General features: G+C 42.5%; 1 protein-coding gene across 3 annotated transcripts in view; it reads right to left on the bottom strand.

Moving 5' to 3' along the window:
- Dennd5a (DENN domain containing 5A) overlaps positions 1-12,979 on the bottom strand; it is a 62,212-nt gene that overhangs the window by 8,847 nt on the left and 40,386 nt on the right. For all 3 annotated transcript variants that reach the window (XM_040756462.1, XM_040756471.1, XM_040756482.1), the window contains 5 exons: positions 9,535-9,666; positions 6,548-6,700; positions 4,300-4,384; positions 2,680-2,764; positions 2,129-2,257 (listed from right to left, as the gene is read on the bottom strand). In XM_040756462.1, coding sequence (XP_040612396.1) covers positions 2,129-2,257; positions 2,680-2,764; positions 4,300-4,384; positions 6,548-6,700; positions 9,535-9,666 — 584 coding nt within the window. The remainder of the gene's footprint in view (positions 1-2,128; positions 2,258-2,679; positions 2,765-4,299; positions 4,385-6,547; positions 6,701-9,534; positions 9,667-12,979) is intronic.

Raw genomic sequence — 12,979 nt, 5'->3', positions numbered from 1 at the left:
GACAGAACAACCAAAAGTTGCCCTCTGACGTACACACACACACAACACAGGCACAATAAATGAATATTGTAATTTGTGGGGGGGGGATTGAGATAGGGTTTCTCTATGTAGTTTTGGAGCCTGTTCTAGAACTAACTTTGTAGACCAGGCTGGCCTTGAACTCACAGAGATCAGCCTGCCTTTGCCTCCTGAGTGCTGGGCATGCGCTACCACTGCCCAGGGAATATTGCAATTTTTTTTAAAGATGGGGGAGAACAGAAGGGTAACTGCAGCCACACAACATCACACAGTAGTTTCAAGGTAAAGGAAGCACTACACAGCAGTGTGAGTAATCATGGAAAGGTCAAGGTAAGGGGGACACTACACAGCAGCAGGAGTCACACTGACAGAGGTCAAGGAGATCTGGACTCACAACAGGGCTGCTAATTTATTCCTCTAGAGTTTATGGCTCAATGAAGTTCATGAATATGAGGTCCCCTCCACCTTCTTCCATCTCTCTCCAAGCTACCAACAGTCTTAGAAGCTAACTGGAAATGCCAGAGGCTAAAGAACAGTCTTCCAGGACTGATTCTTCCAAGAGGGTTCTGTTCCTGTCTGGGCAGCCAGGCACACGTTTTACAGACACTGGGTGATCCCTTCTAGATACTAAGCAACATGTTATAATAGCACTGGGAAAGACACGCATTTCACATTCTCAGTGTAAGCAAACTTCAATAAGCAGCAAATGAATAGATAATGTAGCAGATAAGTGGTAAAGGGTGGACCAACAAATGCCTGCCTGGAGGACACAAGGACAGGTGACCAAGCAAACTCTGGTAAAGAAAACTTCTGACTAGGTCCTAAAGCAACTGGCAGATGGAGAGAGGACAAGACTAGGGCCACACAAGTGAACAAGGAAAAACTGAAGACACCTGGAAAGCAGGAAAGTGTGGCATGGCTGAAGCCCTGAGTGAACTGGAAAGGCAGATGAAGATACAGAGTGGAGGTGCTATGGGCTGGGCGTGCTTTGACTGAACACCCTAAAAGGCCCACGTGCTTCAAGTTTGGGCCCAAGTGAAGTGTACTGAGACAGAGCACTGAAAAGTCGGACCTAACAGAAGCTAACTGGGTCAGAGGAGCATCACTCTCAGCAAATGTTAATATTGTCTTATGGAGTGAGTTCTCATGAGAGCAGCAGGTTACCATAAACTGAGACCACTTCATGCATGGTGTGTCCCTTCTGCAAATGATGATTACCTTTGCTATGCTGTAATGTAGCCAGGGAAGCCCTTGCCACAGATCGAATAGACGTGGCTGCCTGATCTTGGACTTCCAACATTCCACTTATTGTTAAATAAGTAAATCTTTTTTTCTTTATAATAACTGAATATTCTGTTGTAGCAATGCCAAATGGGCATTGGGAACTATGCTTGCTATAGTATTCTTTTCTCTCTTCCTATACTCTGAAGTACAATCTGTGGAAGTAAATCTCATTTTTTAGTCACTGAGGTAGTTTTAAGGATCAGAACACCAGGTAAGAAAGTACTGTGTACTAAAAGATTTTTAAGCTAATAACCTCTACTAGGGCTATAGTTATCAAAACAAAACCTTAAGATTAGGGCTGAAGACTTACTGGCTAAGCACTATAACATTTGTCTAGCATGTGTGAAGTCCTTAATCCCCATCACCACCAAAAACAAAATAAAACAAAACAAAAAGCCAGACGTGCTGTATCTGAAAAGACATAGAGGAGTCATCTAAGAGGCAGAGAAGGAGGGACTGCTCATCCACTGGTTTAGAACAACTCAGAGGAGGTGGTGTCTGTCACAGATGGATACACAGGGACTGCAGGTTTGGTGGCTAGGGGAGGGGGGAAGGGAGGGGAGGGGAACCCACTAGTTTTAGGCATGCAGATTAAAAGAAGGGGAGCAGAAAGCAGAGTGCAACTCTGCTGACGGGGATGGGGGTGGGGAGGGGGGGGGGGGACAGGGACAGGGACGACGACGACACACACGTCACTGTAGGACTTCCTCCACAGCCAAAGTCTGACTGCAAGCTGCTGCAGTAACATGCTGCATTCCCCCTTCCCAACTTTTCGTCTCCCTGCCAACCCTGGAGCCCTGTTCTACTCCAAGTAGAGTGGCCTTACTTGGTGAGCTCGTGGTCTGAAAGAAGCTGTTTCAGGTGTCTGGAGAGTAACTTCTTCTCCATGGACAGTCGAACCCATGCTCTGGCCTTTCCCACATCAGTTTTGATTTCCCCAATATTCTGGATATGCCTAAGGGAAAAAGTGGAGGGCAGGGTAGCAAATGAACTCACTGTCACAGCCTCACCGGTGAGCCAAAGCAGCTAGGCAAGACAGCCCTACCCACCCTTAGAGAGTTGCTGTCATTCTTCCTTGTGGCTTTGCCAGACACATTTCTCACAATTTGGGAAAAAGAACAGAGACAAGCCAGGCTAATCCCAAGCCCCGGGGCAGTGAGATGCTCTCCTGTGTTCTCTCTCCTGATATAGTTCCCCAAAATGACAAGAAAACCACCTTTTATAAACTATACAAAGACCAATAACGAAGATTTCCTAGTTAGCTGGGTTAGCTGAAATGCTTTAACAGCCACCAAGATCCTGTGGGCTGAGTGTCACACCCAAGTAACAGCTAAAACAAGACTTCAGTGGCTAATTCACGAATGAATAGAGACGGACCTCATATCCTGAATTAGGGAGATCCTCAGAGGAGACATGACAGCACTGGCATCAGACTTTCTCCGTTCTGAATCAAGAAGTATTCCTGGAACAACAAAAATGGTCATCTCCAAAGAGACCTGAGTATCCAAATAGCTAACTCTCACAAACTCTAACAGTTGATTACATCATTAGTACCTTAAGTAATCATTCACAAGTATTCGTAAGTCTCCAACAGAGATCAGATTTTATGCTTTTGCATATTATTTAATTCTTGATTAATCTGTAAGATTAGGTTCAGACTTCCCACTTAACAGAGTGAGACACAGTAAAGCTGATTTTTGTGGGAGAAGAGACTTGAGCACAGATCTGGCTCCCAATTCCTTGTGTACAAGAACTAGAAATACATTTTTCCAGTAAATAATGCAATCTCAGGGTTCACAGTGTGATCAAATATACTGCAACAAGGATGGAAGGTTTAATTCCCAGCACCCACATGGAAGCTCAAAGTGGCTGTAACTCCAGTTCCAGAGAACACAATGCCCTGTTTGGGCCTCCAGGAGCACCAGGCATGTACATGATGCACAGACACACATACAGGCAAAGTACTCATACATATAATAAGAGAAATAAACTAAGTGTTTTTTAGATCAACTCCAGTAATTTTAACACTGCTGGTGACTGGACCCAGGACTGTGAACGTGACACAGGCTCTATCACTCCAGTCTGAAGGATATATAAAGAAAGGTTCATTCATACTGGGCTATTGACTTGAGTTCCAAAGGACACTGGATTGACTAATAGAATAATTTGCACACCCATGCCAGAGAAATAAAAGATGCAAAAACAAACAAACAAAAAACCAAAATGCAAAACAGCTTCTACAACCACCACCAGGACCATTGTAAAATTCAATTCATTTTTTAAAATTTATGGCCCATTTTTGAAGCCAAAATAGGATGCTTACTTTTACTGATCAAAAGGATCTAGAAACAGATAAAGCAAACCTATGGTGCAACTGATGCTCTGTATTTGAGTAAGCCCCGTGGCTTCGGGTTTTTTGTTTGTTTGTTTGTTTTTGTTTTTATTTGTTGTGTGTGTGTGGAGGTGGGTTGGCGCTATGTGAGTATCCATGGAGACCAGAAATGGATGTTTGGTCCCTGGAGATCCAGTCACAGGTTATAATCCACCCAACATGGGTGCTGGGAATTGAACTCCAGTCCTCTGCAAGAAGAATGAGCACTTTTCGTATAAAAAGATTTGATTTTTCTTTTATGTGTGTAAGTGCCCTGCCTATATGTCTGTATGTATGTGCACTGCATTCATGCCCAGCAAAAAGAGGGTGTAGGGTCCCCTAGAACTGGAGCCACAAATGCTATGAGCCACCACATAGGTGCTAGGACCCAAACCCAGGTCCTCTGAAGAGTAGCAAGTACTCCTAACCACTGAGCCATCTCTCTCCAACCCCACAGCACTCTAACTACTGAGTCAAGATCTCTCCAGCGAGGTGACTTTATTTTTAAAACAAAAAACATCAAAGTCAAAGCATCACTGGAAAGACAGGAAATTTGAGATCATTCCAGTAAGGGGTGGGAAAGTGAGCTGAAACACTCCTGAACAAGTGAATAGAGACTGCCTTACCTGAGTTACTGAGGCTTCCTGATGTGAGTTTTCTCTGCCGGTTTTCCTGATAGTGTAACAGGTGAGACCACAAAGCTGATTTCCCCTGGAACCAATGGGAGGGATAAACAGCTATTACGATGTTCAACATGCAAACACCAGCTTTTGCTAAAAATATTAGTTCTGTGTCTCGTTTCAATTCCCTCCAATACACACAATGTACATAAACACATCTTCTACTTAAATTCAGGAGCAACAGAATGGAAGAGAACAAGAAGCTAAAATGGTTCCAAGCTAGAATACAAAAGAGATAGGATATGCCCAAAAGAGCATGGAAAGGAGCCTGAATAAGAAAGTAAAAGACCATCTCTAAATGCTCTGGTGGAGAAAGGTCAACTCTTGTTCCCAGAAACATATACCTCGCCTATGAGAGTCTACAAACAACTTCTAAACTTCCCATGATATTTAAAGGTATCCTTGCCCTTCGTTGCAGGTGGGGATGAGTAAGTCAGGCTGGCCTCAAACTCACAGAGATCCTCTTGCCTCTGCCTCCCAAGTGCTGGGTTTGAATTAGGTGCCACCACACCCAGCTTTCACCTTACTTTTTAAGACAGTTCTCTCATTGGCCTGGAGTTCAAGTACTGGCTGTCCAGTGAGCTCCTCTCTTGTCCTCCTCCTTAAAAGCACTCACCACCATTAGCTTTTTTTACATGAGCTCTCAAGACAGGACTCAGGTCCCATGCTTGTACAGCAAGCACTTTACCAACTGAGTCAACTCCCCAGCCCTCGTAACTATCACAGATGATAAACATTTCAGATTCATAGTCATATTCCTATCTGGTTGATATAAAAATGTAGTATACATTATATTAGTAACAGAATTTATAACAATCTTACAGTCTTTCAGTTTTATATTTAATGAAAGGAATAATGATGATGCTATATCATCTCTTCACTTTCTAACAATACACCACTGTGTTAAATGTCTAAATACAGTGTCTTAGTGCTACGGATGTGTCTCAATTGGCAGAGTGCTTGCCCACAAGATACCAAGCCAGTACCACATAAGTTCTCATTGTAGCAATCCATGCCTATAATTTCTACACTCCAGAGGTGGAGGCATAAGGGTCAGATATTCAAGGACAGCAAGGGCTCCACAAAGAGACCCTGTCTCTAAAAGAAAATGAAGTACATAAAGGGATGGGGATCCAGATCAAATGGTGGAATGCTTGCTTAGCATACATGGATTTGACTCCTAACACTGCACAAACCAGGTGTGGTACATGTCTGTAATAGCACTTAGGAGGTGGGGGCAGGAGGATCAGGATACATACAGAGTTCAAAGCCAGCCTGGGCTACAAGAGACCTTGCTTCAAAACATGTACATAAAAACAAAAGATACCATTTTTCTGCCACTTAAAAGTACATAACTGGGAGTGGAGAGATGGTTCAGAGGTTAAGCAGGGGTCCTGAGTTCAATTCCCAGCAACCACATGGTGCCCTCTTCTGGACTGCAGGCATACATACCGACAGAACACTGTATACATAATAAATAAATAAATCTTAAAAAAAAAAAGTACATGCCTGAAATAAGGAAATCTGAGTATCATATGGCAAATGAATGAATGAATGAATGAATGAATGAATGAATGATGGTAACACTCAATTCCTCAGGGACCTGGCTCAGATTTTCAGATGATTAACTGTCAGTGAGAGCCTCATTTCTACTAGAGCTATAAAGTCAGTGTGTGGATGGTGCTTCCTGAGCTCAGGATCTCTTGTTCTACCTCCAGACACAGTCCAATGACTAGAGAATCCACCAAGCTGACCTGTAACTTACTCCCAAGAAAGATGCCATTTTTAAAGTTTGAAAAACACAGATGTATAAAGTTTATTTATAAGAAATAAAGCTGAGCTCACATTTGTTTAGCTGCTTCATGACTCACCCTAGAAGTACTTTGTCCCACCTGTAAAGCCAGCCAGCTAGCTAGATCGTATGGGCCAGCACTTCTCAACCTGTGAGCTGAGCCCCCTTGGAAAGGACTCAAACGACCCTTTCACAGCGGTCAAATATCAGATATTCCGCACATAAGATATTTACATTATGATTCATAATAGCAGAAAAATTAGTTACGAAGTAGCAACAAAAATAATTTTTATGGTTGGGGAGGTCACCATTAACATGAGGAACTATATTACAGGGTTACAGCGTTAGTAAGATTGAGAAGCACTGGTATAGGGAAGTGAAGCCAGAAGCTAGACCCATTACCTGTTTCACCTGAAGCCCATGGCTCCAAATCCTTTCCAGAAGGTCACAGAGGCTGGCAATCAAGGTGTTTTCTTCCACACCGGTGATGTTCACCTCTCCGTGCCCCAGCTCCACAGCCTCTCGACCCATCTTCTCTACCAGCATCCTCTTGGTCTAGGAATGGGTAAGTAGGATAGATCCCCACAGTGAGTAGCACCACATGCAATTGCAGAGGGCTTTGGCAGCCTGCAAGGCACATGTGCTGGGCCAGGAGGGACAAGGTGAAGAAGCCCCAGGGACAGTGTATTTACAGACATATAGGTCAGGTAATGGGGAGTGCAAACTTTCAAAGTTCAGTTAAGGAGAGAAAACACAGCTATCAGCATGTAACCCTAGCAAGGGATTATATCACTCTGAAGTCAAGCCTTTGCCTTTGTGAAATGAAAAGAGTTGAATAAAAAAAAAATCCTTTGCTCATGCCCACCTCTGATATTCTCCCATTCTTACTGCTTAAATAAACCTTCAAGCACACATATAACCTAGAAATAAATCTGAAATAACCCTCAAGGAGACAGGAAGCTATTGAGTATAATTCCAGGTAAAAATCTGCAAATGCTTATTGTAAATATGCAACAACATCAATGTCAAAGATGATTGAGGAACATGAAATCTTTCAAAAAATGTATCAACATTGTTCTTGATGACAGGAAAGGATATATTATATGGAATATTATATGGGAAAATCACAAGTTACTTAGAATGAACTGTCAGTTTAAAATTTTTTAAATTTAGGGGTTGGAAAAAATAGCTCAGGGTTAAGAGCCTGTAATACTCAGGCACAGGCTCGGGGTGGGGCTCAGTCCCAGAACCTACACTGGGTAGATCACAACAGCCTGCAACTCAAGCTCCAGGAGACCTGACCCCTCTTCTGGCCTCTGAAGACAGTTGCATGCAAGCACACAATCACAGAGACGCCATACATTATATAAATAAATACATAAATAAATCAATCCTGGGCTGAAGAGATGGCTCAGCAGTTAGGAGCACTTTTTTTTGCAAAGGACCCAGGTTCAATTCCCAATACCCACATGGAGGCTCACCACTTCTTTAGGCACCAGGTGTGAGTATGGTATACAGATAAATACAAGCAAAGTACTCATACACACAAAATAAATAAATCTACAAATAAAATTAATAAATAGATAAGTATAATCTTGAAATTGAAAAGTCTGAATTTAAAATATCAATTCTGATAGAATAAACTAGCTTTTGTTATTTGTTTTTGAAACAGGGTCTCTATGTAGATCAGACTGGCCTCAGAGATCTGCCTGCCTCTACTTCTTAAATGCTGAGATTAAAGACTGTTATTCTAAGTTTGTTTGTTTTTAAGTTTTTAGTAGTGTGTGTGTGTGTGTGTGTGAGAGGGAGAGGGAAGGGGGGGAAAGGGGGAGGGAGGGAGGGAGGGAGAGAGAGAGAGAAAGAGAGAGAGATTGAGAGAGAGAGAGAGATTGAGAGAGAGAGATTGAGAGAGAGAGAGAGATTGAGAGAGAGAGAGAGATTGAGAGAGAGAGAGATTGAGAGAAAGAGAGCGCACGAATGAGAGCCGTGGTACATGTTGTGAAATCAGATGGCTTGGCAGCTAGTGCCTTCACCTGACGGACCAGCCTCACTCCATCTTAAGATTAAAAGTCATATTGCTACAAGATCAAAATAAGTTCATTCCTGTACTCTGTGAAATCTGGGGTTGACCATGTCTTGGCCATTTTCTGGAACTGGACATGTTCCATACCCTATACCCTAATCTCCACCCTGATAAGATGTCCTGCCAAATAAGTCTGAAATGTTCTGCCAAGTTCCTATGGAACCAAAAATCCTTGAAAACCCCCTAGGCCTTGCAGTTTGGGGGCTACATAAAAACCATACCTTCTCCTATGTTCAATGCTACTTTCTAGAACCCTGCTTTAAGGAGATAGCCCTGCCTGACAGAAAATAAAGCTTGTTTAATTTGATCAAAGAAATTGGGTAATGGTCCTTACTCTTGTTCAGTGGGATTAACAAACCCACTGAGCCATCCCTCTGGCCCAAGTTTCTTAAAGTAGGAATTTCTTCTAATTTCACTGGTAACTGTCAGGATGCAGTAGAGAATAAACACTTGAATTGTCTTAAAAATTATGATACTCTGCCTGCATAAGGATTTTTTTATTATAAATTACATGTATAGGTCAGGTGGTGGTGGCTCACACCTTTAATTCTAGCGCTCAAGTTCGAGGCCAGCCTGGTCTACAAAGCAAGTTCCAAGACAGTCAGGGATACACAGAGAAACCCTGTCTCAGGGAAAAACAAAAACAGCAAAACAAAACAAAACCATCCTAACTACTAAGTTTAAACTGAGTAACAACAAACATTGAGTTAACATGGAGTAAGAATCCCACAAACTGCTATTTCTAGACATGAAAAATGACTGCTGTCAGATTACAACAGAGATGCAAAAGTACTTCCACATATGCAAAGCAATCTGTAATTAATAAGGCAACAAGATTTTAAGGTTATTACCAAGTTCTATAAGTAGTGGAGCCAGTACGATTGCTTACCAATCAAACCTGATGACCTGAGATCCATCATCAGAACCCACATGAAGAGGAGAGAACTGACTTATAAAACTAGTCCTGACTTCAGCTGGTGGATGTGAAACAAGCTTTTAATCCTAGCACTCAGGAGGCAGAACTCTGTGAGTTTAAAACCAGCCTGGTCTACAGAGCTAGTTCCAGGACAGCCAGGGATACAGAGAAAAGCCCTGTTTCAAAAAAACCAAAAGTTGTCCTGACATCTCTCTCTCTGTCTCTCTGTCTCTCTCTGTCACTCACACACACACACACACACACACACACACACACACACACACACACACACACGTTTTTAACTTAAAAAAAAAAAGAGTGTTTGGAACCAAGCAATGATCTCCTTTTTGCTGCCAAGGCAACAGCAGCACTCAGGTGTTCACAGCTTACCTTGTTGCGGCATTCCTTCAGCAGGCCTTCTACAAACTTCCAGTTGGTTTGAGCAATGACTGATGGAGAGAGGTTGGACAGTTTGGGCTGACGGATGGTGCTGCCCATATTCCTGGCTTCCTGGATGTACTTCTGCATCAAACAGAAAAAGCAAAGACCTTTTATGTTCATGCACAGAAACCATAAGCAACCAGTACTGGTGGGCTTCTGAGTACAACACTACATCTACATTTCTTTGCTTGCCTCTGCCTGGGTTCAAATACACTTGGGAACAGGAAATTTAAGTGTAATTCTTGTACTAAAGGGAAAAACCAAAATAATGATTTCTGGTTTTGTTGACACAGGTACAATAAGTTATCTTTGATTTAAAGACACAAGAGGGACTTACACATATGATGTGCTCTTATGCACAGCACACATGCACACACTAGCAGGCATATTCAACTTTTTGACACTATGACATGATGTTGTCCTCTACAATGTTTATACTATGAACCCTGCAGTGAGGTTACAAACTGCAATAAATAAACTGATCGCACAATGGTTAAGTACATTTACTGTTTTGGTTTTGTTTTGTTTTTTGTTTTTAGATACAGGGTTTTTCTGTATTGTTTTGGAGGCTGTCCTGGAACTCGCTCTGTAGATCAGGCTGGCTTGAACTCACAAAGATCCGCCTGTCTCTGCCTCCCGAGTGCTGGGATTAAGGGTGTGCGCCACCAACGTCCAGCTTACATTTACTAGGGCACATGTGGTCAGGAGTCCATAGGTTGGACATGCCTGCTACTGTATACACAGGTCAATGAGCAAACCCAATCAAACCTCAATGTGACTGTGATAACCATTTCACCCACCATGATGAAAGGAGTAAACCATTCTCAACATATTAAAAGGATCTATTTGTCCTAATCTTGCTAAATCAGGAACTGAGGAAATAACCATACTTCCTACTCTTTTACAATATGTTGCTGTTTCTCTATATGCTGTTTGTTTTAACACAGAGTCCGCATAGTTTTATAAATTATACCTGGGCATTCTTGACATCTCAGGTTTATAACCAGCATTTTACCCTAATATGGCCCCCTCTTCCATATTATCTCTAGAACTACAAACCTGTCCATTCTATGTTCTGACCCATTAATCTGTCCCTATTGCCAACTGCTATCTGTCTCCTAACTGGCTATCTATCTCTGTTTCTCTCCTCCAAAGCAGTCTTCCACAGCCTGCTTTATACAGCATACACCAGTTTTGGGTCCTATCCTCTACCTGGAGGTGTTGTTCTTTCTCTCTAACAACCCTAATGATCCCTAAAGCTCCATAGACACTGGCTCCTCCTCCAAGTAGTTGTTTGTTGAGTATCCCACTAGAAATGATCTCCACATGCTCTCACCAGCGATTGTGAGAAATCTGCCCTTCACACGGCTCCTTCAAAAGACTTTTCTACTTGATTTACTCCCTAATACACATTTTTTGAGGCAATGGCTTCCTCCTTGTCATTTTGATATTCAAGTGCTTACCCCAGTGATTCTGACCAACAGAAGTACACTCAACAAACATGCTAAAAATAGTAATAGAAGTGAGGCAGAAGACAGAGGTGAAGCACTTAGAAGATCAATACTAATTCCCCTATGCCAACAGCAAAAAAAAGTCTAAGCATAATTGTTTCCCATAGACCAGCAGTAAAAATTTCTTAACTATACCTTAAAGTTGAAAAAAATTTGTTTTATGGTGCTGGGTTGAAATTCTAGTGGCCTACCCCTTCGAGATAAGTGTTCTAACTAGTACTGAGCCATAACCAGCCCTATAAGTTTTCATTTATTTCTTCAAAAAACAGCCAAGAATGAGCAAGCCCTGAAGCTGTGAGCATGGGAGAGCTGTTCCCATTACTCATCTGTCACGCAGTAGCATGGGGGGGGGGGGGTGAGGCAGGTGAGAGCTGGCCCTGCCCCTCCTCAGCTGCAGCACTTGGGAAATGGCCCTACACCTCACCTGGACAACACAGAAGAGCTGGCCCTGAAGGTGTGAAAGCAGGAGAACTGGCCTCTCCCCTTACTCATCACTGCAAGGAAATACTAGCCAGGGCAATGCAGGAGAGCTCACCCTGGTCATGAGCTTGACCAATCCTGAAACTATCCAGGCCCAGAAGCAGTGTTATGAGTTGGCCCACCCCAGCATCCACCCCATCTGTGATCTGCTGGAGCACAGGCAGGAGCCAGTCCTGCAGACTCAAAGCACCATATCTCCATGACACCAGGAAACAACAGGGTATCTAAGGAGTTGCAGGGAGGACCCAGCAACGATAATGTAGCAGAAACCAGAGGCCTCAAACCAGACCAATGACTCTTTGCAATGAGCACTTACAAAGAGTAAAAATAAAAAAATTAAAAAGGTAAAAATGTATGGAGCAAAGGGTTTACTGCATGACTCACTGTGTCATACTACAGCTTCCATAACAAGACTGACTTTTCTTTTTTCTCTCTTAAATTTTATTTTATTGCCAGGTGTTGGTGGGGCACGCCTTTAATCCCAGCACTCAGGAGGCAGAGGCAGGCAGATCTTTGTGAGATTGAGGCCACCCTGGTCCACAGAGTGAGTTCCAGGACAGCCTTCAAAACAATACAGAAAAACCCTGTCTTGGGGAAAAAAAAAATTTTTATGTTATTGTATTTGAAGTGGGGAGTTGCAAGGGAAGAGTGTGGATACAAAGGGACAGAGAAATGAATGGGATGGAGATGCATGATGTGAAATGAAAGACACAAAGAATAAATAGAAAAGAAAGTTTTAAAAAAGCAGCCAAGCAAAACAAGCTATTTACTTTCCAGCTCACTGAGGTGCTAGACACATATGAAAATAGTCTTCTTGACTGAATTATATTGGTTTAATGTGAAAATCACAATGTCTTTTTTTAAGTCCCTGAAAAGCTTCACAATAATCTACAGCAGGGTCTCCAGCTAGACATTTAAAACTAGAGATTTTACTAAGAAGCAGTAATTCAACTTTTAGCAGAGAGGATTCAGGAAATAAATTCATCAATCTGCAGTACCATCTGTGATGGTTTGAATGATGATGACTCCACAGGCTCCTATGTTTGAATGCTTGGTCCCTAATTAGTAGAACTGTTTGGGAAGGGCCAGGACAGTGGTTCTAACCTTCTCATGTTGCAGCCCTTTAATACAGTTCCTCATGTTGTAGTGATCCCCAACCATAAAAGTATTTTTGCTGATACTTTGTAGCTGTAATTTTGCTGTTATTAAAATCACAATGTAAATACCTGATATTCAGGATATCTGATTTGTGATCCCCAACCCAAAGAGGTCACAACTCAGTTTGAAAACTGATGGATAAGGAGGTATGGCCCTGTTGGAGGAAGTATGCCACTGGGGGTGGGCTTGAGGTTTCAAAAGCTCACTCCAGGCCCAGTGTCTCTCCTCTTTTCTTTCTCTGTCTG

The sequence above is a fragment of the Mesocricetus auratus genome, unplaced genomic scaffold (genome assembly GCF_017639785.1).
Source record: "Mesocricetus auratus isolate SY011 unplaced genomic scaffold, BCM_Maur_2.0 Super-Scaffold_4256, whole genome shotgun sequence".
Classification (NCBI taxonomy): domain Eukaryota; kingdom Metazoa; phylum Chordata; class Mammalia; order Rodentia; family Cricetidae; genus Mesocricetus; species Mesocricetus auratus.
Note: the sequence above shows the minus strand (reverse complement) of the source record. Positions and strands in the feature narration are given on the sequence as shown.